The sequence below is a fragment of the Mesoplodon bidens genome (assembly GCF_964165515.1).
Source record: "Mesoplodon bidens genome assembly, chromosome: 5".
In the NCBI taxonomy this organism is placed as follows: domain Eukaryota; kingdom Metazoa; phylum Chordata; class Mammalia; order Artiodactyla; family Ziphiidae; genus Mesoplodon; species Mesoplodon bidens.
In genome coordinates this window covers 110,985,648-111,011,096 of record NC_138161.1, presented here as the reverse complement: position 1 = coordinate 111,011,096, position 25,449 = coordinate 110,985,648, and the positions used below count along the sequence as shown (strand labels likewise).

Genomic DNA, 25,449 nt, shown 5'->3' with positions numbered 1-25,449 from the left:
TAGTAAAAGTTCTTAGAAACACTTCCTTTGTTCTAGGACCCCTTGAGGGTTTCACCCCTAGGGCCCAGCCCTGGCTCCCTGCCTTCCCCAGCCCAGCACAGTCAGGGGCCCGGTGGTCTGGGCCACGCCTAGCCACAGAAGACAAGGACAAAGGGCTGCGTGTGCCCAGCAGCTTCGCCTCCTGGCGGGGTGGGGGGTCTGGCTCCAGCCTCATCTGGTGATGCCTTGGTGAACAGACACAGCATCCTGGGGGGAGGCTGGCATGGGGAGTCCAGAGGACAGACGGAGCAGGGGCTGACGGGAGGTGCTGGCTGTGGTGTCCCTTCTCCAGAGGGGGAGGTGGGAACTGTCAGGGAGGGGCCGGCAGGCCTGTCATCTCAGCAGGCCCCCTGGGCGGCTCAGCAGGGCAAGCTCCAGCAGAGAGGGCGTGTGGGAAGCTCGGGTTCAGCCTGTTTCCCTGGCAACCGGTCTCTTCCAAAGCCGAGGCTGGCGAGGATCCGTGTGGTGGGAGCCTGCAGATCTGCAGGGCAGCGGCTGTACCAGCCTGTGGGTGGGACGTGACTGGGAGGCGGGCCAGCGCACCACCTCAGGTAGCAGAGGGACAGGCGGCGCCGGGGAGGCAGCGGCTGGGTTCCAGCAGGAGGGAGAGACCTGCTCGGTCCAGCTGGGGGACTTTGCTGTAACATCTCTCTTTATCCCACTCTGGAGCGATCACAGAAGCTTCAGTGTTGGAATCGCAGCGCTGGGGAGCTCTGTGGTTTCTCACGCTTCCTCTCCCGGCACACGTTTCCCCCTGAGCAGTGTTAACTGGATTTACTGAGGAGAGCGGCCTTATTTAGGGAGATTTCTGAATAGGCTTCCATTCCAAGGGAGGGCGAGGCTTGCCCAGAGCGGCTTCAGAGGTAGGGCTGGAGGAGGCTGGCCGCGAGGGTCGGCGGGAGCAGCAGCAGGAGTGGGGAGACCCTGGAAGCGACGAGCGCTGAGGGATTAAACACAGGTGGTTAAGGCCTCCGAGGGCCGAGAGCCGTATTTGTGGCCCGCTGGCACTCATGTGCAGGACTAGATGGAGAATACTTTCGGGCACTAAACTCACCTCGGGCTCCCTCTGGCTACCCTATTACAATTTTTCTTTCCCCTGGTTTCTTTACATATCCATTTCTTTCACAATTATACTACATGTATATTTATGCAGTTGCCTGAATCCTCTTTGGGTGACTATTTTTAGCATTTATAATCATTATCCAGGTCTGTCTGGGTTCCACAGCCAGTGTTTCAGACCCTCCCAGGACACTTCACCTTGATCGTCTGCAAAGACCCAGAGTGCCCTTCAGTTCACTCAAGGTTTTGGGTGAAAGATGCCCAGGGAGTATGCCCACTCTTCCTCTGTGGGGTGTGAACCCGCCTGTCCCGCCCTACCTGTGTCTGAGCACTGCTGAGACAACATCCCTTCCAGAGCTGCCATGTAGTCGGGGCCTAGCCAGTCACGGTAAGTAGTCTTCTCTCCCACAGGTACTGCCCGGAGGGTGGCATCCTTGAAAAGCAGGTCTTGGCCATGGTAGTTGGAGGAGTCGAACATTTTGAACCCATTCTTATTGTGGTCATCTCCAAACAGGTCCTGGAAGCACACAGCAGACCTGCTTTGCATCTGGGCTCACAAAGGGTCACCTGGGTATCACTTGCCACTAACTGCTTTATACACCAAGGAGCAAGGAAAGTCAGGTGCCAAGACTCTGCTTTGAAATCATAAGCTTGACAACTCATTGACCTCTGTTACCAAAGCAGATTTGGAGGAAGAGATGACCATAGCCACCACAGTAAGACAGCCGTTCAGAAACATCACACCAAACCAGCTCTTGGATACAGAACTGAAGCCTGAGCCTTACAGGCAGAAGGACCCAGAAATGAGAGATGATGTAGTTGAGATAACCGAGGGGTTTGCTAAACCTGCTCAGCACTCCTCAACCTCTTCTACCAGGCTTCCTCACTCTATCTTATGGGTGTCCTTTTCCCCAAACCCAAATGATTTCATAAGACAGCCTTTTGTTCTGTCACTAGAAGGTACTAGGCGAGTTGAATATCCTTTACTAACCCACCCTCCTAGCACCCAAGAGATTCTTGCAGCAGCTGTTGTCTTCCCTTGCTGAGGGTCCTCGGGGTGAATGTGCTATGGCTCCCGCCCTGAGTCACTAAAGAGGCCAGAAGGGATGTGAGAAATTATGAATACATACAGGACATCAGGAGAACATGGACGAATGCTTCTGTCAGCTTTTAAATACCAATCAAGGGGGAAAGAAAGAGTAAGGTGGTTATTGATCTTTCTGGGGGAACTCAAGGATCCTCTTGAGGATCTGATGAAAGTTCTCAGCCTTCTCCCCAGAAAAGGGCACATCTACACAGAGCTCTTCCCCCACATCACTTCAGAGGGTTTGGGGACCCGTGGGGAAGCCCAAGGACCCAGAGTCAAGAACTCCTGGGACAGAGGGACTCTGTGGGGAAGATGAGAGCAAACATCATTTCAAAGGTTACGAACTGGCCTGGAGAGCCAGCTGGCTCTGCGAGTCTGTGGCGCTTATGGGTGGAGGGAAAGGAGGTCAGTTTCAGCCTATGTCAGGTTGGGGGTGCGTAGAGGGGGAGGTTGGGAACCAGGGGCCCTGCTGTCAGACAGCCTGGGTTCAAATTTTAGGTGTGTTTTAGGTATTTGTTTTTAGGCCAATAGGATTTGCTGATGCACTGGAAGTAGAGTGTTAGAGGAAGACAGGAGTCTGAGCTGACCCCTGAGGAAATGGAAAGGCTGAAGCTGCTATTCACTGAAGTGGGGAAGATGGAGGGAAAAAGGGGAGTCCAACTTTGATTTGTTCAGCTCAAGATGCCTGTTAGAAATTGAAATGTCAAGTAGGTAGTTGTTAAAGATGCAAGTTTGAGATTAAAGGGTGGGACTGAAGCAGGGCTGAGGATGTACACTTAGGAGTCATCAGTATATAGACTGTAGTTAATGACCTGTGGCTGGACGAGATCGATATGGGTTTGCAGGTGCCGACAGAGAAGAGGGCTTAGTATTGAACCCTGGGGCACTCAGGTGGTTACCAGCCAGGGAAACGAGGAAGAACCAGCAAAGGAGACTGGGAGGGCTTCCCTGGCGGCGCAGTGGTTGAGAATCTGCCTGCTAATGCAGGGGACACGGGTTCGAGCCCTGGTCTGGGAAGATCCCACATGCCGCGGAGCAACTAGGCTCACAACTACTGAGCCTGCGCGTCTGGAGCCTGTGCTCTGCAACAAGAGAGGCCGCGATAGTGAGAGGTCCGCGCACCGCGATGAAGAGTGGCCCCCACTTGCCACAGCTAGAGAAAGCCCTCGCACAGAAACGAAGACCCAACACAGCCAAAAATAAATAAATTAATAAATTAATAAATAAATTAAAGTACCCTTAATTAAAAAAATAAAATGTATTTCACACCAGGGTCAAATTAAAAAAAAAAAAATGGAGACTGGGAGGAGAGGCCAGAGAGGTAGGAGGAGAGCCAGGCAAGCGTGGGGCCCTGGGAACCAAGCGGGGGAACTGCATCCAGGAAGGAGGTGAACTTCAGGAAGAGGGAGCCGCAGCCAATGCTGCTGAGGGGTCAGGGAGAGGCAGACTGAGAAACAGCCGCTCTATTCAGCAACATGGGTCACTGTGACCTTGACCAAGGCAGTTTCAGGGCCCTGGTGGGGCCTCTCCAGAGTAGTCTCTATCTTTAAGAGAGACCAGGAGAGGAGGAACTGATGACTCCGGAATAGAGATGGCTCTTTGAAGGAGTTTTGCTGTAAAAGGGAGTGGGATTACGGCTACAAGGGGATGTGAGGCCAAAAGAGGGTTCATTTGTTTTTACGAGATGGTAAAAATAACAGCAGGTTTGTATGTTGGTGAGAATAGTCCGGCTGAGAAGGGAAATTAATGATGTAGGTGACAGAGGGCACAGTGGTTGGAGGGATGGCTTCGGCTAAGTGAAAATCAAATTCCCCTCAGGCTTGCTCAGTTTCTCCTCAAGTCTGCTCCAGGTAGACTGAGGCGACCCAGGGGCTTGGCTCCCCTCTGTCACCCTCCTCCCAGTGAGGCAGCCCCTGCCCTGGCTCACCTGGGCCTTGTCCAGCAGTCCATACACAGTGAAGATGTTGGTGTCCGGCCGGACCATGACAGCATGGGACGGTATCTGTGCCAGGTTGCAGGCTGCGAACTGGGTCACCTCGGCCCGGGCGCCATTGGGACACAGCAGCTCGTACTCCTCCGACATGAGCTCAGCAGCCCAGGGCTCAGAATTGTGGCCTGAGGGGATGGAGCAGAGGCAGGGAGAGGAATAGAGAGAGGCTGCTCTCCTCGGGGGATCCCCAAATCCTTGGCTGGGGAGGGGCGGTGATATCTGGCCAGCTCCCCAGCCCTCTCCATTCTTCAGTTGCTCTGCTGTATTGTCAGGGTGAGAGAACCCAGCTGGGCTAATAAGGTTATTCATAGGGAATAGGAAGTATGCACTATGTAACTCTGCACTGGATGATCACTCCCATTTTACAGGTGGAGAAACTGAGGCTCTTAATCACTCCCCGGCAAAGAACTCCATCTGTGTGTTACAGGTCTCAGGGTGGGATGGGCTCCTCCCCTAAGAGCTGGAGTTCTCAAGCCAGAAGAAGTATAACATCAAGTATGGATCTGTAAGATGCAGTTTCAAAGGCCCCTCCTTGCAAAGAATCTCATCAGGTAGGTCTAGAATGGGGCCCAGGAATCTGCATTTTAAACTAGCAACCCAGTCATTCTGATGCAGGTGGTTGGTCCGAAGGCTTCCTGACAAACACTACTCTTAGGAATCACATTATTTTTATGTCTTCCTGTATTTCCAGGAGGAACTCCAGGTGGGCTCACGAGCAGAGATAAAAGAATTTGAGTGACCCTGGGAGGCGGTCACCTCCCTGCAGGTGACCTCGCAAGGGCCCTGCCTCCTCCCCAGCCCTCACCCCAGGACCACAGAGGGCACAGGCTGGGACCAGGCAGGGCTCACAGCTCCTGCAGGAGCATGCGGTTCCCTCCTTCTCGGGGATGATCCCCAGTGTTCTTGGTGGGAGGTTGGCAGGGGAGGGGGGGTATGGCAACAGGGCCTGGAACCCTTCCAGCTCTCTTGGGGCAACTGGTGTACAGCTTAGTGACTTTCATAGGCAGGGTGGGATCTGAGTTTTGAAACACTGACTGATGTTTCTTCCCTGCGTGTCTCGCTTTCCCTTTGCCAATGTCCTCCTCCTCTTCGGGCCTTCTGCCTTTCTGCCCTGAGCTCCTGGGAAGAGATGTGTTAGAACAGAGTGGAGAAGACTTAACCTCCAGTGTTTGGGGTTTCAAAGCCAGGGGTGTAGGCAGGGTATATAGAAAATGCAAACAATAAAGTGTTGAGGGAAACAGCTTTCAGTCTTCAAAATGGGTAGATTCCCTGAGGAGGGAGAACAGGATGGGGCAGGGGAGTGATGCACGGTCAAGGGCCTGCACACCGATAGGACCTCAGGTGGGGGCTTAGGGGTCCTGGAGGAGTTCCTGGGCTCTTCTTCCCGGGTGGAGCCCACAAAGGTGACTCCAGAGAAAAAAACCACCTGTGTGATGTGAATGGGGGTGTGCCTTGCCTCACACGGCGTGGGGGCTGCCGAGTGATTTCCCTGCGCGTGTCATTGACCTGCTCAGGACCAAACACCAGATGCTGATGTGAACTGATAACCCTGGGGAGAGAGGCCCCTGCCACCTCTACCCACACACCTGGGTGCCATATAAACACCCCAGAAGGGGTTCTCTCCAAATTGATTGAGTTTCTACCATTTCAGTGGAATGGGGATTTGGATTCCAGACAAATAAAGACTGTCATGTGACCTGTGCATTTGGATACGTGGCCTGAGGTCTGTTCTTACCACTCGGCCTTTGGAGCTCCTGGGATCCCCAAGGGGCAGAGCCTTCTAGACTCAGTCTTTCCTGGCTGCCACTTGGCCCACAGTCCCAGCACCATCTAGCGCCTGGATTCTGCTGGAGATGGGGAACAGCCCCGCCAGGATCTGGCCCTGCCGTGTCCCAGCACCATCACATACCATTTGTGTTGTCGAAGACAGTCGTGTGCTTAACGAAGGCAACGTCCCCTGCATTCTCAGCCAGGCATCTGCCACACAAGAAGCCAAGACAGGTGTTGGCAGAAGGTCCCACCCCTGTGCCTGGCCCCAGGACCACCTCCCCACACCCCTCCCAGCCCGCCAGGTACCTGAAGGCGCCACTGTAGCCATAGTACCTCTCCTGGCTGTTTCCCACACACTTGTTGTGGCCTTGCTCATCTCCCACGCAAAGTGCGCACAGTGAGGATGGGTAGTGCTTGGGGTTGTTCACGGGCACACAGCTGGCGCTGAAGAACTCACTCACCGCTGGGGCAGAGGGGAAGGGCTGTGCTGAGGGGCCAGCAGCAGAAAGAGTGGCCAGCGGGGAGATGGGTGGGCTGCTCCCCGCACAGATCTGCCCACTGGCCCGCCCCATGGCTCAAGGCCACCCGTCCGCTCCAGTGCCCAACCAGCTCAGAGTGGCGTGTCTCCTCCTGTGAGGATCACAGGCACGGGGGCATTGCAGACGTTGTCTAGATACAGGAACCCCCAGTGACAACCCCTGGTAAGTGGCCGCCCAGCCTTCCCTTGAACTCCCTCAGGGACGGGGAACTCGCTACCTCATAAACTCTTCTGTTCCAGTCAGAGCAACCGCCCAGCTGTCTAGGAGTGGGAACAGCCAGTTCTAACACCTTACATGTGCTTGTGTGGGTGGTTAGGAAAAAAATGTGTTTTTTTCCCCCGAGGTGCCAGCCAGGACAGAGGTGTGTGTGCAGCCAGCTTCCTCCTGCCTTCCCTTCACCAGGAATGTGCATGATTTAACACCCAGGGAGGGCCCTGTGTATAGCATATGGTGGGTGCCTGGTGAACGTGTCTTCTTCAGCACTTATATAGATGGCTGGCCACTTTCCAACAAGGTCCCCCAGATGCCCAGGGGGACAGCCCATGACTGGATGGTGGTACAGCCAGGCCCAGGGCCAATGCATTCGCCCTGCTCCCCATGCCCATTGGAACTATTCCACTCTGAGTGAGTAAGTGGGTAGGGGCACTGGCACCTTCAACAGAACCAGACACCACTGACTGTCTCAAGTGTAGTCAAGAATATTCCCCAACCTTCCCAAGCACAAGGGGCATGTCAAGGAGGAAGAGGAAATCTCTCTGGGGCTGCCTTCTGTGGGGTCTTGCTGGGAGAGGACCCCAGCCCTCAGAGCTGGCCCTGATGCCAGCCAACCCCAAAGAAGAGCTTGCACATCTGTGTGTCTATAGAGGATGGTACCTGTGAGGACGTTGCAGTCCCTGGGCCGGATGAAGCCCCTCTGCACAAGGGCACCCACGGGGATGTCCCAGCCTGCAGGGCTGCCGAAGCCTGGGTGGCAGGAGCGCTTGCCCCGCAGCTCGTCCAGGGTGAAGGCATAGGAGCTGTTCCGCTTCACCACGGCCACCACGAAGTACGAGTTGCTCCTGTCCTCCGCTGGGGGAGGGAACACCAGTGAGGCCCCTCATCGAATGCTTAGTGGCCTCGGCTGAGCACGAGTCAGGGCTGGATCCTGATGGGGCGTTTCTTCCCTCAAACCCGTTCCCTCTTGCTGCTCTTGACCTCGGAGCAGTGGTCCTGGCCCCATACGCCTCTACCCGCTGGTACTAGGCCCTGGCTGCCTGGGCTCAGGAGCGCCCATGCCAAGGGCCGGGTGGGTGTTCAGGGAGCACATCCAGCAGCGGGACCCCTGCGTGTCCCCTCACTGCTGAGAAGCAGCCCGTGGGGCTCCACTTTTCAGCATTCTGTGCACCCTCCAACAGTCCTCACCCAGAGGAATTTGTTTCTTTCCTTACACTCAGGTGGTATTTTTCTCATCTCCTGGGAGAAAGGTGGAGGCATAGCTGAGGCTGCAGAAGTGCTTTCCCTAAGATGAGAGAGTTTTCACGTCCAAGTGGAGGAGACCTGAGGTCACTAGACCTCAGCACAGAGCACCTGGGTCCTGGCCCAGGCCACTGAGAAGGTGTTCTTGAGCCGACAGGAAGGAGGGTCCCAGGGCCACCTTCCGTGAGCCACATGGTCTGGATGGAAGAGGCCAAGGAGGCTTTCTAGTTCAGGGCTTGGCAAATTACTCAGCCTGTTTTTGTACAGCCTGAGTTGCAAGTTAAAAATAATTTTTATATTTTTAAAGGGTTGTTAAAAAGAAAAGAGAAGAAGAAGGGGAACATGCAGCAGAGTCTGTGTGTGGCCTGCAGAGCCTGAAGTGTTTACTCTCTGACCCTTTACAGAAAGTTCTCCAAAGCCTGCCAGACTTCCAGTGACTGGCTGGGCACCCTGTGCCCGGGGCCAGTGTGGCTTGCCTGTGATAGACAGCAACTGGCCCGGGGAGAAGGGCTCTGATGAGTCGTTTTTATAAATATAAAAATATCAACCACCTCCCAGCCGAGGCCAGGTGGCTGGCACCTGCACTCACGGGCATAGTGCTCCCCAGCTGCTGGAACCAGGCCGTACATCTTCCCCGCTGTGTAAATGTCCTGGCCCTTCAGGGTCACAGCGTCGATTTGCCCAGCCTGCAGGGGGACAGAAAGAGTGGCCAGGCTAGAGTGGGCCCCAGGACAGCTCTGGGTGTCGGGATCTGACAGAGGTGCCAAGGCTGGGTCTCCCGGGGACTTTGGCCGCAGGCTCCCTTCCCCTGGGAACCCCATCTTGCCCTATCTGCCCCTTCCTCTCCTTGTGAAGACGGGCAGGCAAGAGAGATGCTTGGAGGACCAGAGGCCCGAAACAAACCACCACCAGCATTCCCATTCATGGGTGTCTTTCAATCTTTCAGCAAGTGTTTTCTGAGGGTCTCCTGTTGCCAGGCCCTGTTCTGAGCAGAACCTAGCACAATGCCTGCTCTCGTGCTCGGTGTGGGTCTCCCCACGGCTTGCCAGCCTCAGAGACCTGGGGCACTGTACTGCATCCCCAGCACCTGGCCAAGGGCTGGCACACAGCACGAATGCAGTACATATTTCTCAAATGCATATGTGAATGGATGAATGAGCCAGGTCTGAAAAGATGGCAGTCTCAGGGTCTGTGAGAGGAGGCTCCAGGGTTGAGGGATAGAGTCCTGCCTCAGAAGCCAGCAGGAGGGGCCCAGGACCCTTCTCCCTCGGAAACCTCTAGAGCCCTCCAGGTCAGCTGCACCCCACCCCACGTGTCCATTCTGAAGTCTCTGGACAGGTGGCTCCTCAGAGCCTGCCAAGAGGTTAACTGATAATCAAGCCATACCCCAAGGGAAGAAGCTGGGGCCCGGGGACAGAGGGGACACCTGCACCCCAGGAAGGTGCCCGATGCTGTTCAGGGCCAGAGGCATGAGGTTATGACGATGGAATAACGGGCAGTGGCATTGACATTTTGAGCCTGGAGGGTGCCTCTCTGGGGGACCCCTTTTGCTCCCACCCAGACCTTCTCCACAGTGGTGTGGTGCTGGGGAGGAATCCAGACCCTAACCCACAGCCCAGGGGTTGAGCCAGCTGACCCTTCCTTGCCTGCATCACTGTGCTCAGGCAGGAAATGGGTGTTAGAGCTACACTGGACATCACCTCTGAGAACCTTAGAAGTTAGAACTGAGGATCTCTGAGCCTTTGGCTGGGGTTCTCAGGGACCCCCCAGATCTACTCCTCTCCCCACAGGCCCCTGCGCAGCCCCTTGGCCCTCTGTGAGCTCAGGTGGAGAGAAGGATTGTGCCTGGAGACAGCTGCATCTCCCTGCATCTCTCCCTGCTCTGGTGCCCCTGGAACAGCCGCTCCTCCACAGGACAGCCTGCCCAGGATGAGGAAAAGAGTCCCCACCGCTAAGTCCCCCTTCCTCGATTCCTGCTGGGCTCCCCTCCCTCGGTGCCACATCCGGCTCTCATCAACCCCTGGGGATAGGGGCTCCCCCGCCCTTGAGCTGGGTGACCTGGGGCAAGTTACTTCCTCAGCCTCTCCCAGCCCCAGTCTCCACGTACGATAGTAATCATATCCACCGCACAGTGTCGTTGTGAGGATTAATTGAGGAAACCCCCATGAAGGCTTAGCACAGTGCGCGGTACACAGGAAGTGCGCGCTTGTGAGACTGTTAGTGTCCCGATCCCGGGCCCCGGTCCTTCCTGCCCACTCGCCTCTTCTCGAGCCATGTGCTGCCCGGCTGGGGCAGGGTGGACGCACCTGAGGGGCTGTGACTTGGCCTGCACTCGGGGACCACCTTGAAAAGGGCTCCTCACCATCAGGCCCCACCTCATAGCTCTTGAAAAGCAGGAGGAAATGAGTCCAGGAACCCAGGGGTGGAGGAGAACCCTGTAGGACTTCATCCCTGACTGCAGGGCCTCGGGCGCGTCTCCCACTCCTGGTCTCAGTCTCCAGTCAGAGAAGCGAAGCAGGACAGAGCTGAATGGGCTTTCAGAGACAGGCCTGTGCTTTAAACTACAGGCAGCAGGCATATTAACGAAGGCTTAGTCAATTTAATGGGCCATGACAAGCTTAAAAAAAAAAGACTAGGATAGACTACCCCAGAGACTATCGGTGCACATTGCACTTAGTGAAGGTAAGTACTGTTTGGCTTCATATCTCTCTATAGGGGATACATATCTTTACATGTTTATATCTGAAAGAACAGTTTTTGTGTACTAGACTGTGATTGATGGAAAATGTATTTCTGACTGGGTTGCAGTTTAATAAATGATGAGCCAAGGCCACCCCGTATTGTGCACAAGGGGAAACTGAGACTCAGAAAGGGGGAGGGGCTTGCCCAAGGCCACAGGGTCATGAGTGCCAAGCTGAGCCAGTCTCACGGTCCTTCTGCCGCCTGCCCACTTGCTCAGTGCGGGGGAGCCCCCCTCTGCCCCGCCCCCCAGGTGGGGTGGCTGTTTGCTGCGGCCACTTCCTCTTCCCCCTTCTCTGTGGCGTTGTCACAGGACACTTTCTTCTCCTCCGCAGGCTACCCTGTGTCCTCCAGACCAGGTGGGACAGACGGAGGGCCGGGAAGGACCGACCATCCCACCCACCCCGAGTGTTACAGCCCCCCGGCAGCAGGGCTCGCCGAATCCCGGGGCCGAGGGAGCCAGACCCGTCGCCATGCTCTTCCCCCTCCCGGGCGCCCACCCCCGCGGGGGCCTCTCCCGCGAGGGGGCGTTCCCCGCGGGGTCGCGCCGGTGTCCGCCAGGGGGAGTCGGACCGCCCCTCCCACGGCGCGACCGCTCTCCACTGCCCACCCACCTGGCCCGCTCTGCCCCTCTCGACAGGGCTCCCACCTGGATCCGTTCCATGCAGTGCTGGGGGGACTCGGCGGACACACACTGGATCTCCGGCTTGAGCCTCTGCCGGCTGAAGGCCACAGCCATGTCTCCACACTTCTGGATCTCGGGCGTGGACAGCACACACCAGCGCAGGTAGTGGGGCAGCCCTGTGTGGGTGTGGGCGTGTGGTCACGCTGGCCTGCCTCGGGGCTGGCCCCCAGCAGGAGGAGCCTGGAGTCAGACCCAAGGGAAATTCTGGCTCTTCCCCTGGTTAGCTACAAGGGGTAAGTTATTTCACCATCTGATCCTGTTTCCTTACCCAGAAAGGGAACCACCGAACCTCTTTCAAGGGGCTGTGAGGACGCTTGAGGCAGATCATGGCTGTCGTGTATACAACTCAGGCCCGGCATACCATGTCCCTGGCTGTAGGTGGTGGATACGCGGGGGCGGGGGATAGATGCAAAACCCATTTGTAGACTACTTTAAGGGTCCAGGAGAGAGACAGTGCCAGAGCCAGGGCCGTGGCCATGTGGTGAGGAGGAGTGAGGCACGGTGGAGGGACAATGACAGGACTTGACACATTCTGTATGGAGGGGCAAGGAGACCCTTCGGGTCTGGATCCCACCCCCTGGAGCAGGTGGGGTTTCCAGGGTCCAGCAGGCCATGCGACTCCAGAGTCTTCTTCCCCTACCCCCAGAGGCAGGAAGGTGGAAGCAACAGGTTCCCATTGAGGCCAAGAGACACGCACACCTTCTGGGGTGAGTGTCCTCCTTTGGCCACCTCTCCAGAAGGCCTGGCCACGCCTGCGGTCAGGCGAGGACCGGCGGGAGAAGAGACAGCTGGACTTACGGTTGGGGTCACAGAGGAGACCCTTCATGGCATGCAGGTACTCGCGGCCCAGCCATGCCTCATAGGTCTGCGTGGCGATGGGCACCAGCTCGGAGGTGGTGTCTTTGAACAGCAGGTTCTTCTGGCCGTAGGCCTCAGAGCTGAACATCTGGAAGCTGCTGCCCTCATGGCTGAACAGGCGCTGTGTGTCAAGGGGTTGGGGTGTGGGCTGATGAGCAGCTGCAGGGGCAAATCCTTTCCTCCCAGTTCAGCCACCACTTCCTTCTTCCTGGGCTCTCAGGCCAGGCACCCACTCTGAGGACCAGGGGGGGCTCCATCTCCCTCCTTGCCCTGTGCTCCCCCAGTGCATTCTGCCTTCTCATACTCAGCCGGTTGAACACGTGGCTCGTGGCCCAGGTGTGCGATGGTACTCAGCACAAGCAATGGGGCTGAGCATCGGTGGTATGGATGAACAAAACTAACTAAAGCTGGTGTGGCCCACGGGCAGAAACTTGCTGCTCTTGTAAGCAGCGGTTTCAGCAAAACATTATTCACCACACTTAATTAATGGTATACTTTGACATTTATTGGTTTTGTCATTTTGTTTATTTGCTCATATGTTCTGATTTTCGTTTTAAGAGCCACAAGTGCCAGGAGCTTTCTCTGAGGGGTGCCTGAGTCCCCTGGTCTCCCCACTCTGGCCAGCCCTCCTTGCTGCCAGCTGGCACAGTTGGTCCCTTCTTCACGCTGAGTTGGCCTGAGGTTGAACGCCCCAGAGGTCTGGCTCCCCAGCTGGGGTCTGTCCCAGGGCAGGGCCTCAGGGTCCTGGCCCTCCTAGTCTGGCTGGCCCAGCCCCAGGATGGCTCTGAGCTCCAACCCCAGTGAGAGATGAGAAGGTCCAGCATCGCCCTGAGAAACTGTGTGGGGGACCCTGAACTCACCTGGCCTTCGTTGAGCAGCCGGAAGATGAGACCCCCATCTGTGTCGGCCCGGACCACCACGGCATGAGCAGGCACCCGAGCCAGGTGGCATCGCCTCCATTCAGTGACATCAGCCCGGCTGCCATCCCGGCACAGCAGCTCGAAGTTCTGTGACAGCAACGTCTGGCCCCAGGAGGGCAGGGTTTTCCCTGGGGAGATGGGAATCCTGTGGTGAGCCAACTCCCGTCCTGGGTGACGCTTGGTGGGGACATCAGGGAGGACCCTTGAGAGGGAGCCTGGGGAGAGCTTAGGGTTTCATGGCCACAGACCCACAGTGAAAAGAAACCCTTACGGGAGGTGAGAACCAGAACCACACCAGGAGGTGAGACCAGAACTCAGAATGAAGAGGAGCTCGGTGGCTGCACCGCACAAAACCAGGTGTCTCTGTAGACTGTGTCTATTTACTTACATTTTTTTATTTGTCACCAATTTCTAGTAATAAAATGGATTTGAAATCTCTGACAATAACTCAATATATATAAACAGAACTGCTCATTAAAGGTAAAAAGAGTAAGAAAGTAAGAGAAGCTTAGGATGAGAGAGAGAAATGTGTCAGGAGTTCACCACTGCTGTCTGGCACTAAATTTAGCCCTGAGCAGAGGGCAGGGGATGGGTGGGGCAGGCCATGGTGGAAACAAACCCCAACAGAATTCACCAGAACCGTGGCCCAGAGAGAAAAGGGTAAATTCCCAAAGCTTCAGCCACAACTCCAGCTATTAATATTTTGGTATTTTTCCTCCATGTCCTTTTTCCTATTCTATTTTCTAACTATTTTAAATATGGTTAAGGACGTACACGATAGGCAATTTTGCACCCTACTTATTTAAAAATATTTTTCCACATTACTGGAAGCTTTCCATAAAACTCATTTATAAGAGCGAATATCAACACCAAATAGGAATATTAAGAAGACGAATTTCAAGGATTGTAACTCATGCAATAAGACATACCACAGATGGCCCTACATAACAATATTTTAATGACTTTTAAATTTTAAAATGAGTAGGATAAACCTCTGCTAGAAAATAGGAGGGAAAAAGATAATTTGTGGGATCATGAACACTCTATTTACTATTTAAAAATAAACCAGAAAACCAAGAGAGTAATAGTTTGGAAAAGTCCATAAAGGTCATTTTTAATGTCTGCATGATATTTTTTTTTTTTTTTTTTTTTGGTGTAACGCGGGCCTCTCGCTGCTGTGGCCTCTCCCGTTGCGGAGCACAGGCTCCGGACGCGCAGGCTCAGCGGCCATGGCTCACGGGCCCAGCCGCTCTGCGGCATGTGGGATCTTCCTGGACCGGGGCACAAACCCGTGTCCCCTGCATCGGCAGGCGGACTCTCGACCACTGCACCACCAGGGAAGCCCCTGCATGATAATTTATAGCACTCTCAACAATTACTCAGTGTCATTCTCTCCCCACTCCCCAACTTTCCTCTATTTATAAACTGCTGCAAAACCTTTGCAATAGAGCTCCAAGGGATCATTTGGCCTTCCCTCAAGACAAATGCATCATTTAGGTATTTCGATCTGCCACTCCTGTTTTTCTTCACTAGGGACAGTTAAAACCATATTACTTCACTACTTTGAACATTTATGTCAATTCTACTCTTTTGCTCTTACCAACCTTTTTGCCTGAAGACAACTCTTTAAAAAATTACTTCCTTAGGTTTCCTTAGACTATCCTCAACATTTTAAAAGAGATGGGTTTAACCCAATACACCCCTAATTCTTTCTCCATCTTCCAAATTCTCGTTTGCTTGACTCATCATAGGATCGTCCTGCTCTGAAGACAATCCTATGTCTCCTTTTTCAGATCAGTTTTTTCTCCAATCTGGTTCATGTTGTTTGCCTTCATGAATGTCAGACTACATGATGGACCTTCTGATTTAAAAGGAAAGATTAACAAAAAAAAGAGATAATGATTCTTTTAAAAAGACAATGATCAGACATTATGGAACAGGCAAAACTGTAGAGACAAAAGTCTGACTGGTGGGCATCAGGGAGGAGGTTGGAAGGGATTGACCAGAAAGGGGTATGAAGGAACTTTCGGGGTGAAAGGTCTGCCACAGTCACTATGTTGATTGTGGTGGTGGTTATATAACAGTATGTTTTTGGCAAAACTCATAGAACAGTACTTCAAAAAGGGTGCATTTTGCTGTATGTAAATTATACCTCAATTAAAAAAAAACTAGAAGATTCTTAGGCAAATCCAAATTAGGGTACATTCTATAAAATAACCGGCCTGACTCTTCAAAAATGTCAATGTCACTAAAAACAAAGATTGAGAAACTGTTCCAAGTTAAAGGAAACTAAAGCAACCTAAAAGCTAAATACCACGTGTGATCAAAGATCAGGCCCTGGCCTGAAAAAATTGCTACGAAGGACAGAATTGGGACAATTAGTGAATCTGGAACATGGACTGTAGCTTAAATATTGTGTCGATGCTACATTTCCTGAATTTGATAATTGCACTGTGGTGAGGTCCACATCACCTTGTTCTTAGGAGACATGTACTAAAGGGTGTGATGTGGGCAAACATAGTCTCAGATGGTTCAGAAAGACACACACACGTACAGAAAGAATGATCAATTCCACGTGGCAAATGCTCAACGCTGGAATCTGGATAAGGAATAAATGGGGGTTCTTTGAATTATTCTTGCAACTTTTCTAAAGCTCAATTATTTCAAAATCTAAAAAGTTTTAAATGACAATGGTATAATGGATCAACACCTAACACCAACCCATCTTTAACAAGTCCTCGTCCAGGGATAAGGGATGGCTTCTTCAGGAAAAGGAACAAAGGCTGGAAGGGACAGTAGATGACAGCTAGTGCAGAGGTTTGCAAACTTTTTTTCTTCAAAAGCAGAATCTTCAAACGGAAACGGAACCCAAGGCCAGAAACGTATCAGAGCGCGGCAGAGCCGCTCAGCGGGTTCCCTTGCCCGCAGAGCCGCTGAGCTTCATCCGTGAGCCCCACCTCTTTCTTTCTGTCAGGGAGCGTTATGGGCCCTGAGATCCGCCGCTGGGGGCAGCCCCTCCACTCACCGTCTGTGTTCTCCAGCACCGTGCTGTGCTTCACAAAGGCCACGTCCCCGGCCCCTTCTGCCAGGCACCTGCACAGGTGGAAGCAATGAGCGGCCATCCTCCACCTCGGGAGGTCTGGCCTGGGCATGGGGGGTGGGGTCATGGAGGGCAGGGGTTTCACAGTCATGATGTCCTGGGTTCCAGTTCCCCAGTTTGTTGGCTGTGTGGTTTTGGCAAGTTGTGGAGCCCTCCTAGCCTCTATCGCCTGTAAAGTGGCGATGAGAAAGTGGCTCCCATAGGGAGAGATCCTTTATAAGCCGTATAGATCCTGTACAGCTGAGCTTGGGGCCTGAAAGGAGCGGGTGATCATATGGCAGCTGCTTGATCAGGAGCCTTAACACTCAGGATGTGTTAAAGATGATTCCTGAGGTCATACCAAAAGCCCTGAGCGGAAGGGACAAGGATTTTGTGGATCCTCTGTCACTGCCCAGTGACAGAGGCAGGTCAGGGCCTACTAGGCAAAGGGGCTGCCTGGGTCCCTACAGCCAGCAAACAAGCAGGGACTGGACTGGGGGGATGACACTAGGAGAGATGGGGTGGGCGAGAGTCTTTGGCTTGGAGGACCAAGAACTGTTTTTCTCTCTGTGCCCCAAACTGCATTTCCCTTATTACACCCTGGGGCATGGGGCCCCAACAGGCTCTTGGGTTCCAGGTGGAAACACTGTGGCCAGGGCCGTCAGAAGGACCTGGGAGATTCCCATGCCAGCCCCCATCGAGTGTTTCCTCTTTTGTGGACAGATGGAAGTGCACCACAAGCAGTTAGAGACTCTCTTGTCTCCATGGAGGGCTGCTCTAAAGTGCCAACCTGAACAGGGGCAGGGAGAGGCCAGCCCTGAGCATCAAGCCTCGGGGGTCCCCCCCATGCTCCCCCACTCCAGCATCCTCCTTCCAGGTCTCAGACACCAGAACGGGGATCTGGGAGCCAAAGGCTGTTTTGGCCATTTTCTTCTCTCTGAGCCCTTACTTCTCTAAATATACCAAACATGTTGATTTTATGAGCAAATCCCGCCAGGCATATACCAGTTTGAGGTTTTTAAACTAACCAGGCACATGGACTATATAAAGGGTGCTTTGATGAGAGGCAGCTGACATCACCACTGCCCCAGGGGCCCTCCCTGTGCCGAGGTGTTTTTCCCCTGCGCTTGTGGCCCCGTCCCAGCCCCTCTCACCGGAAGGCCCCGCTGTAGTCGTAGTATCTCTCCAGGGGGCTCTTGTCACACACCCCTTCCCCAGCGGTGTTGCCCCGGCAGAGTCGACAGAGGGACTCTGAGTAACTGGTCTCTCCCGCCCCGGGGACGCAGCTGCCCCCAAAATAGTCGCTGACAGCTGTGGGAAAGAGACAGAGGGGGTCAGTCACACAGCATCAGACCCCGCCCCATCCTCCAGGGACTGCTCAGGCCACTCGGGTTGGAGTCAGGAGGGCTGGGCTCCCCAACTCCCCAGGCTTCAGTCTGAGCAAAACTGGAGCACTGGATCTGCTCAGTGGTTCCCAGACGGGGGCCACAAAAGTGTGGGCATTGGAGAGTGACTGCTGTTATTTAAAAATGGCTCAGGGGGATAAAACGTTTACCCCCAAATGGCCACACAGGACAACTATCAACCAGATAGTGTTCTCATTGAGGGTTTCATTTCAGAAGGAGTTAATCAGTGAAAGTAGGGAAATAAATGATTACTTAAAGAGTATAATTAATTTTATAGACTACACTTCTCAAAACACAGGGAGGGGAGGGAAACAGCAGAGAAGGAGGCCTGGCTGGGGACGAATTCAGGATCTGCAGGATTCTGGGGCCCTTGCCAGCACCCAGGCCCCGAGTCCACCCTCCTGGCAAATATTTATCCTGCGCCCAAGAACTCCCTAGTGCCATGTAGGGTGAGCCAGTTGCATTGTGCTCGGCTAAACCAAGCTCTTCCAGGGCAGGTTCCTTTCTTGGTCTTTCTGCATCCTCGCAGGGGAGTGGATATTTAATAAATGGGCCAAATTACTGGTAAACCTCCCACAGCTGGGCGCCATCTGAGAGGACGTGGCTTCCAGGCCCTTGTGCGCGGTGCTGTACGGGGGTAGAGTATCCACGTGTATGTGTGTGTGCAGGTGGGGGCAGCATGCATGTGTGTAGTGTGTGGGTCTGTGCCTGCATGGATGCGTGTGCTCACGTACGCGTGCACGTGTGCACAGGTGTATGCGTGTGTGTGTGCATGTGTGTATGCATCACGTGTGTGTGCACCACAGTGACCGGGAGGGAGGGAAGCTGAGCTCATAATAACAGCAGGTCCCTGCAGTGAGCACAGCCCCTGTGCCATGCATTCTGCAAAGATGTTGTGGAGATTACCCCAGTCCTCCCAACGCCACAGCATTGGAGTAAGTGTTAATTTCCCCATTACAGGTGAGGAAACTGAAGTTCAGTGTGTAATCTTTCTGAGGGCAGGTCATGCTGAGCCCGGGTGTAAACTCACATGTACCCACAGCAAAGTCTGGGCTCTGAAAGACCAGGTGCTTGCCTATGTGCAGAGCAAACCAGGAAGCAGCACACTCAGGAACAAGGGGTTTGGGGACGCCTGAAACTCCTCAAGGGGTGGTGTGGTCCCAAGAGGGCAGTTTGGAAGGTGGTCATGTGTCAGGGGCCACCTCAGACTGACACAGCTGGGTGGCCAGCGGGTGACCGGGAAAAGAGGCCCAAAGCATGGGCCTCTGTCCAGGTCACCAGAACCAGGGCTCTGGGCTCCCAGCCAGGTCCCCTCAGCACCTCCTGCCCTCGCTCAACTTTCACGGGGCACATGCTGGAGGGCCCTATTCTCACCACCTGTGAATCAATGGCAGGTCTCTGATTAGCCACTTGTGAGCTTTCTGGGCACAAGTCCGCAGCTTGTTTGGGTCCTGAAAAAAATACGGCTTCTGACCCTGTAAAGCTAAGGACACATTCGTGGCCACGGCAACCATGTCTACACCAGGTGAGAGGTGCTCCTGGGCGATTCGCCACCTCCCGTGAGGTGGGCCTGCAGGGCCTGTGCTTGGCTGTGCCGGGGGCCCCGGGAGGAGTGAGTGAGCGTTGAGTGCCTGGAGGAGCCAGCCAGGCAGAAATGTAAGTGGGGGCAGGAGCAGGCCGGCCAGCGGACAGGAGGGAGTCATGCCGTCAACAAGGGGTCCAGGGAGGCCCAGGGGAGGTGGCTGTGCTGCCCCTTAAAAGAGGCGTAGTGAAGGTGAGCCCGGAGGGAGGCTGTCCCACGAGGGGAAACGCAGAGGCCCTGCGGGAGAAGCCGCTGGTGGCCAAGCCCTCACCTTTGAGCACGTCACAGCCCATCACCGAGAGGCGGCCACTCTCCACCAGGTAGCCCACGGGCACGTTCCAGCCCACCGTCCGGTTGATGCCCGTGTGGCAGGACGTCACGCCTTTTAGGGTGTTGATGGTCACGTGGGAGCCTCTCTTCACCACAGCCACGGCATAATAGGAGGTACCGACCTCTAGGAGGAGGGGAGAGGAGAGGAGTGAGGGTGGGAAGGAGGCTGGGACCCTGCCTGGGAGGGCTGCGGGAGAAGGGTGCGGGGGTGTGCACGGATGCATGTGTGTATGCGTGCATGTATGTGGATGTGCACGTGCGTGCGTGCATGGCATTCCAGTACCAAGAGAGCAAGTGGTTGCAATCCACGTGTTGTATCACAAGACCCCGCCCCCTCCAGCCTCTGCGGTAGCTATTATCTTGAGATGTTAATTGATTCATTAATTTCCCCCTTGTCCTTCCCGAGCCAGCTGGCACTCAGCTGGGTCTACATTTGCACACATCAAGGGAGCTCTGTAGCCAAACCAAAAGCCGAAGTAGCCTGAAAGTCTTTCGTCTTCCAGAAGTCTAGCCCCTTAGGAGAACTTAGAGGATGTGAGGGGATGGTATCACGTTATGGGAAGAAAAGTGGTTGGGAGCAGCAGGGGGAGCAGGGCAGGGACTTCCCTCAGATTAGAAAACGTGAGTTCTCAGCGCCGGGCCAGGGACGCAGGGGTAGAGATAGAGAGAGACAGACACACAGACACTCACACACACACAGAGAAGGAGAGAGACATGAACGATTTGGTCCCAAATCACTCAAGACCTGAATGGGGTGCATGTGGATGGGCGAGGGTCTACAGCCTTGCAAAAGATTCCCCTGGGCCAGAGGTTGCCTGGAAGAGGCCATTCAGACAAGACAGGGATGACTCCTCTATGGCGCTGATGACCAGAGGGCATCCATCACACAGAGACATGTACACGACTGCCCGGGGGTGGTCTGATGCCCATGATCATAACGAAGCTGAGTTCTAGAAAACCAAGCCAGTGTTATTTTTTGCACCCCTAAGCCTGGCCCCTGTCAACCTAAGCAGCCTGTCTAGTCCCACCCTCTGGCTCCCCACTCTCTTTCTAGCTTCTTGAACTCACCAAGCTCTTTTCTACTTGGGACACTTTTCAGAGTGCAACAATTTTTTTTTTTTTTTTTTTTTTTTTTTTGCGGTACGCGGGCCTCTCACTGTTGTGGTCTCTCCCGTTGCGGAGCACAGGCTCTGGATGCGCAGGCTCAGCGGCCATGGCTCACGGGCCCAGCCGCTCCACGGCATGTGGGATCTTCCCAGACCGGGGCACGAACCCGTGTCCTCTGCATCGGCAGGCGGACTCTCAACCACTGCGCCACCAGGGAAGCCCCAGAGTGCAACTTTAATGTCACCTCTCCAGACAAGCCCTCCTGTCTGCTCTATTTTAGCCGGTCTTCCACAGCCCTTATCTTCTCTCTCATGGCCTTTCCTTCCTTCACAGCACCCAGCACATTTGTAACTACAGTTTTTGGTGTTTGTTTACTATGTGACTCTTGCTCTTTGAGGGCAGGAATGGGTTCTCTTGCTTACTACTCTATGCTCATGACTGGCATGTAGTAGCTGCTCAATGAATGTGCTGAATTAATTAAAAAGGAAGAGCTGTGTTTGGGGCCCACGAGGCAGGGCTGTTTCTGGTCATTGAGTGGAAAGCCTGGCTGGTTTGCAGGGTTGGACTGTGTCTTGTGTCATCTGACAGTCATCAATTCAACAGGTGACCAAGCGAGGCCCTGTGCTGGGTACCAGGCACCAGGGGTATACAGGCATGAAGACCAGGCTTGCCTCAGGGGACTCGCTGTGGTGAGGACAAAAAAAAAACAGAGGGGAAAGGACCTTGTGGAGTGAGTCAGTGCTCTGGAAAGCAGGAAAGAGAGGCCCTCTGCAGGGGTGGGAGGGCCCAGGGGAGCTCTTTGGAGGTGACAGCTAAGCTGGGCTGCGGCAGACACTATGCACTGGACAGGTAGAGGCGAGGGGTGGGTATCCAAAGGGCAGGCTGTGCCAGAGGCATGTCTGGTGTGAGTGCAGGGCCGGGGCAAAGAAATGCACCATGTGTCAGGTGCACACAGACTGGCTCATTTAATCCATGTGCCAGGGCAGGGACCACTATCCTGATTTTATGGTCAAGGAAGTGGAAGTTGTTCAAGGTCACACAGGATGACAGGAAGGGGCAGAACGGGGCTTCCTTCTTGGTCTGTGGGCTCTGCAGCTCCTAGTCACCACTTCCTGAATGGCCCCATCCCCCCTCCACGCTGCATCTGACAGAGGGCACTGGAGAGTGCGGGGAGCTGGGCATCACTGATGCCTCGTTCACCTGGCAGTCATGCCCCGCACTACACCAGCCACGGGGTAGCCCCTCAGTAAGAGCTTGTGGGTGACGGTTAGGGGGCTGCTGGGCTCCCCACGAGGAAGAACAAACTCAGGTCAGCCCTTCGTGTCTCTGGCACCCATGGCTCTGGGGACAGGACTACTGACCAGCTATGGGGCTGCAGGGTCGGGCCAGGCCCAGCAAGGACATACTGCTGAGTGACCTCCTCTCTCCTTCCAGCCCCCTCCCACTTGGCCCTCTGACCTTGATCATACACCTCGCCCACCACGGGCTTCAGGCCGTGCTCCTTCCCCGCCTCGTAAATGGCTCCTCCATCCAGAGTGATGGCGTCAGCTTCCCCGGCCTGCTGGGAACAGGTGGGTCAGTGTAGGCTGGCCCCAGGGGCACTCAGCCAGGAGCTCAGGGACACCTGCTCAGGGCCCCTTGAAAAGCCCTGGAGGTCCACGTGGTCCTCATCATCTGGCCTGGGAGCCCTGTCCTGGCTCAGCCTCTCAGCCCCCTCCCTGCCAGGGCCTAGGTGTCTCCCCCGACCAGGACCAAGGGCTCACCTTGTTTTTATAATTATGTTATTTAAAAAATATTAATTTTATAGGACTACACATAGTTAAAAATCAGATAGCACAAAATGAAAAGTAGTGAAAAGTGAGCCTCCCTCACCTTCTTGTTTCTCAACCCCCTGCCTCTGCTACTAACCTGTTTCTCGGGTTTTCTCTCTAAGATGCAGATTGAATCCTACAAATATCATCTTCAATTGTTTCCTTTTTGTTTTAAAACACAAATGGGGTCCACGGGTAAAATGGTACTTCAACATAATTGTTTTCCACCTTCACGGTGGAGCCTGGCCCAAGCCCTTGGCCACATGGATTGTGACTGGATTAGCTCTGGGGGCGCACCAGGGGCTAAGCTGGAATGAAAACCCGGGTACCCTTGTGTTTGCCCCCGATGCTTCTCTCCACACCTCGTCCTGTACTGAAGTCCTGCCTCTTAATTGAGTCTGTGCCAGTTAGCAGATCTCCTGCCCCTCAGAACAGCTCTCCCACCCACCATGTACCCACCCAGGACTGCTGGCCCTGTTCCTCCTGCCCCAGAAAACACACAAGCCCAGTTCTGGAAAACTCCAAGGAGTGAGTAACTGCCATGGGCCGCGGAGGGGTCTGCTGTCTGGGCTCCCCTGGGTGGGGCGGGTCATGTCCCCCATGTAGAGGGGCTCTGTGCAGGGAAACTCTGCCTCTCAGACACCTTTCCCCACCGGTGCCCTGAGCAGGGCCCTCCCTGGGCCTCCCAGCGCCTGGGCAGGAAACAAGCTGGCCCTTGTTGTGGGGGAAACTCAGGAGATCCTATCGCGGGGGCCCTGGCGGTGGCGAGAACTCTGGAGCCTTTCCCGGTGAATGAGGCTATTGTGCGCTCCCTCCTGAGTCAGAGCCCTCTCGTCTGTGCAGAGCGGAAGGGAGAGGACTCACCGTGATGAGCTGGAGGCAGTGGTCAGCTGAGGTGCCCTGGACGCACAGGAGGGAGGGCTGGATGCTGGCTTGCTGGAAGGCCTTGCTCATGTCACTGCACTTTTGCTGCTCCGGGTCTGAGATGGTGCACCATCGCACCTCCATCCCTCCGAGTGCTGGGACCGGGGTGGGGGTGGGGTGGGGGTGGTGGGAGACAGTGAGGCCCAGCTCCAGCAGCCCCAGCCCGAGTGTCCCCGTCAGCATGTATAGCCAGTCCTGTGCAGCAGCCCTGCCCTCTCACTGTGGGGTACTGGGGCACAAAGAGGTGTCACAGGCTGGGAGGGGGCCGGGCTCACTGGCAAAGCTGTGCGTGGGCCATGCACTCCCTGCACTTGCCCAGCGCGGCTCAGAGCCGGGCCCTTTGCATAGGCCCTGGAGGGTTTCCCTAGGTAGCAGCTGGGCTTACCCCGCCCGCCCCTCCCTGGCCTGGAGCACAGCCTGGTGGGTGGAAGGAGCACTGGCTGTTTCCTGCCCCTCTTGGGTCTGTGTGTCTCCAGCAAGAGGGTGCTGGACTGGGTTCTCTCACTCAGTGGTGTCCCTGGGCCCTCCTCATGAACTGGGACGTGGTTGTGGCTGACCTTGAGGAGCCTTGCACCCTTTGGAGCATCTGTGATTATGCCCCCTGCAGACCTACCCTCTGTGGGCACAGCGCCAGGCCCCTGACAAGGGGAGGGTGAGGAGTCAGCAGGTTGGGTTCAAGTTCCTGCTCCTCCAGCTGGTGACTTCAGGTAACCTATTTGACCTCTCTGAGCCTGTTTTGTCATCTGAGAAAGCAGATGAGGAAACCACCTTCTGCGTTGTAAGTAAACCTCTGTAGAGCCAGGACACAAGGTCCTCAGTGGACTGCCTCTTAGGCCCCTCCTCCTGATGGGGACCCTCTTGGGTCCCGTGATCTGGGGATCCTGGGGGCCCAGCAGACATGGTGCCCAGCTCCCTGAGGTTGCTGCCTTTGCAGACCCGAGGTCCTCCACCACTCACCCTCCCAGCCAGCCCTGCCAGGGATGCCTGTGCTCCTGGGAAGCCTGAGGCTTTGGGTCCATTTCCACCCGCCAGGGACCCTCTCAAGGCAGCCTGTGCTTTCCATCCCCACCCCAAGGGTCAAGACTGCCGGTTCCTCCACAGCCTCCCTTTGGCCCCCTCCGCCTCCCCTGGCTCCGGGGGGCCCCCTGGAATGTGGAGGTGCCCTCGCCCTCTCCAGTGCTCCAAGGCTGCACCCTGGTAGGCCTAGCAACTGCCGGGCCCGGACCGGGGTGGCAGGTCCATTTTTTGTACTGACGAGGTCAGAGCGGTGGCTTGAAGCCATCCTTTCAGCAGCTTCCTCCCGCGATCCCCGCGAGCCGCTCCCGGAGGTCCGGCCTCACGTCTCAGCGTCCGGGACCGTGACTCCCTTGGGAGCGGCCCGTGCTGACGCGAGGAGTCCCGGTCTGCGCCTCCCACCCCCCCGTCCATGCAGGGCGCCCTGGAGCCCGCTCCCGGGCAGCATCTCTCTCCTCCTCCCCTCCAACCCCCCCGAATCTTCTCCCGCCTCCCTCCCCACGGGGGCTCAGGAGAAGTAGAGCCGTTCTGGCTCCCAAACCCTCCTTGGGCTTCCTCGCCCATCAAGAGCATTCACCCTCCGGACCTCCCCGCCCCTCCAGGGCTCTCCCCTCCACGCCTCTGCCCGCGCCTCTCCTTCCTCCAAGAAGCCCTCCAGACATCCTGGTCTGCCCCGGTCAGTGCTTGTTCCCTCCCCCGTCCTTCTTCGCGCCTCGCGCTTTTCTAGCCTCCCCTCTTTCTTGGGAGACAAAGGTTCAGGACACTTTTTCCAGCCCGCGGGACCCTCCTGGGTGGGTGGGTGGGTGGGTGGGTGTGTGTCTGGAGAACTCCAGGACCCCCGGCCCAGCTCCTACTCCCAGGGCCGGGCGGCGGGGTCTCACCAGTGCGCAGAGCCAGGATGAGCCACAGAGCCACGCTGGGGCCCCGCATGGCGCAGTCTAGAGCTAGCTGGGGCTGGGTTTGGCGCGGGTTTTGTCTAGGTGTGGGTCCAAGTGGGTCAACAGCAGCCGGGGCTTTCTTCCTCCTTCTTCCCTGGCACTGGCCCTCAGCTCCTT

The 25,449-nt window shown here is 55.5% G+C and overlaps 1 protein-coding gene across 1 annotated transcript; it reads right to left on the bottom strand.

The window, feature by feature from the left end:
- On the bottom strand, nt 1-25,409 carry MELTF (melanotransferrin). The gene is made up of 16 exons (XM_081234828.1): nt 25,276-25,409; nt 23,321-23,475; nt 22,104-22,203; nt 19,480-19,662; nt 17,375-17,531; nt 16,167-16,234; nt 13,082-13,269; nt 12,162-12,342; nt 11,328-11,479; nt 8,529-8,625; nt 7,358-7,552; nt 6,252-6,408; nt 6,085-6,152; nt 4,113-4,300; nt 1,417-1,615; nt 1-979 (listed from the first exon to the last, which is right to left on the bottom strand). Exons 1-16 carry the CDS (start codon nt 25,322-25,324, stop codon nt 897-899), a joined length of 2,220 nt encoding a protein of 739 aa, XP_081090954.1. The 5' UTR covers nt 25,325-25,409; the 3' UTR covers nt 1-896.
- Between the last annotated feature and the right edge of the window lie 40 nt (nt 25,410-25,449).

Excerpts from the sequence above, each read along its gene's own strand:
- MELTF (XM_081234828.1), bottom strand. The coding sequence starts at position 25,324 with ATGCGGGGCCCCAGCGTGGCTCTGTGGCTCATCCTGGCTCTGCGCACT. Across the intron at positions 17,532-19,479 it reads GGGCTGTGACGTGCTCAAAG|CTGTCAGCGACTATTTTGGG; the intron begins GTGAGGGCTTGG and ends TCTTTCCCACAG. Across the intron at positions 8,626-11,327 it reads ACTGCATGGAACGGATCCAG|GCTGGGCAAATCGACGCTGT; the intron begins GTGGGAGCCCTG and ends GTCCCCCTGCAG.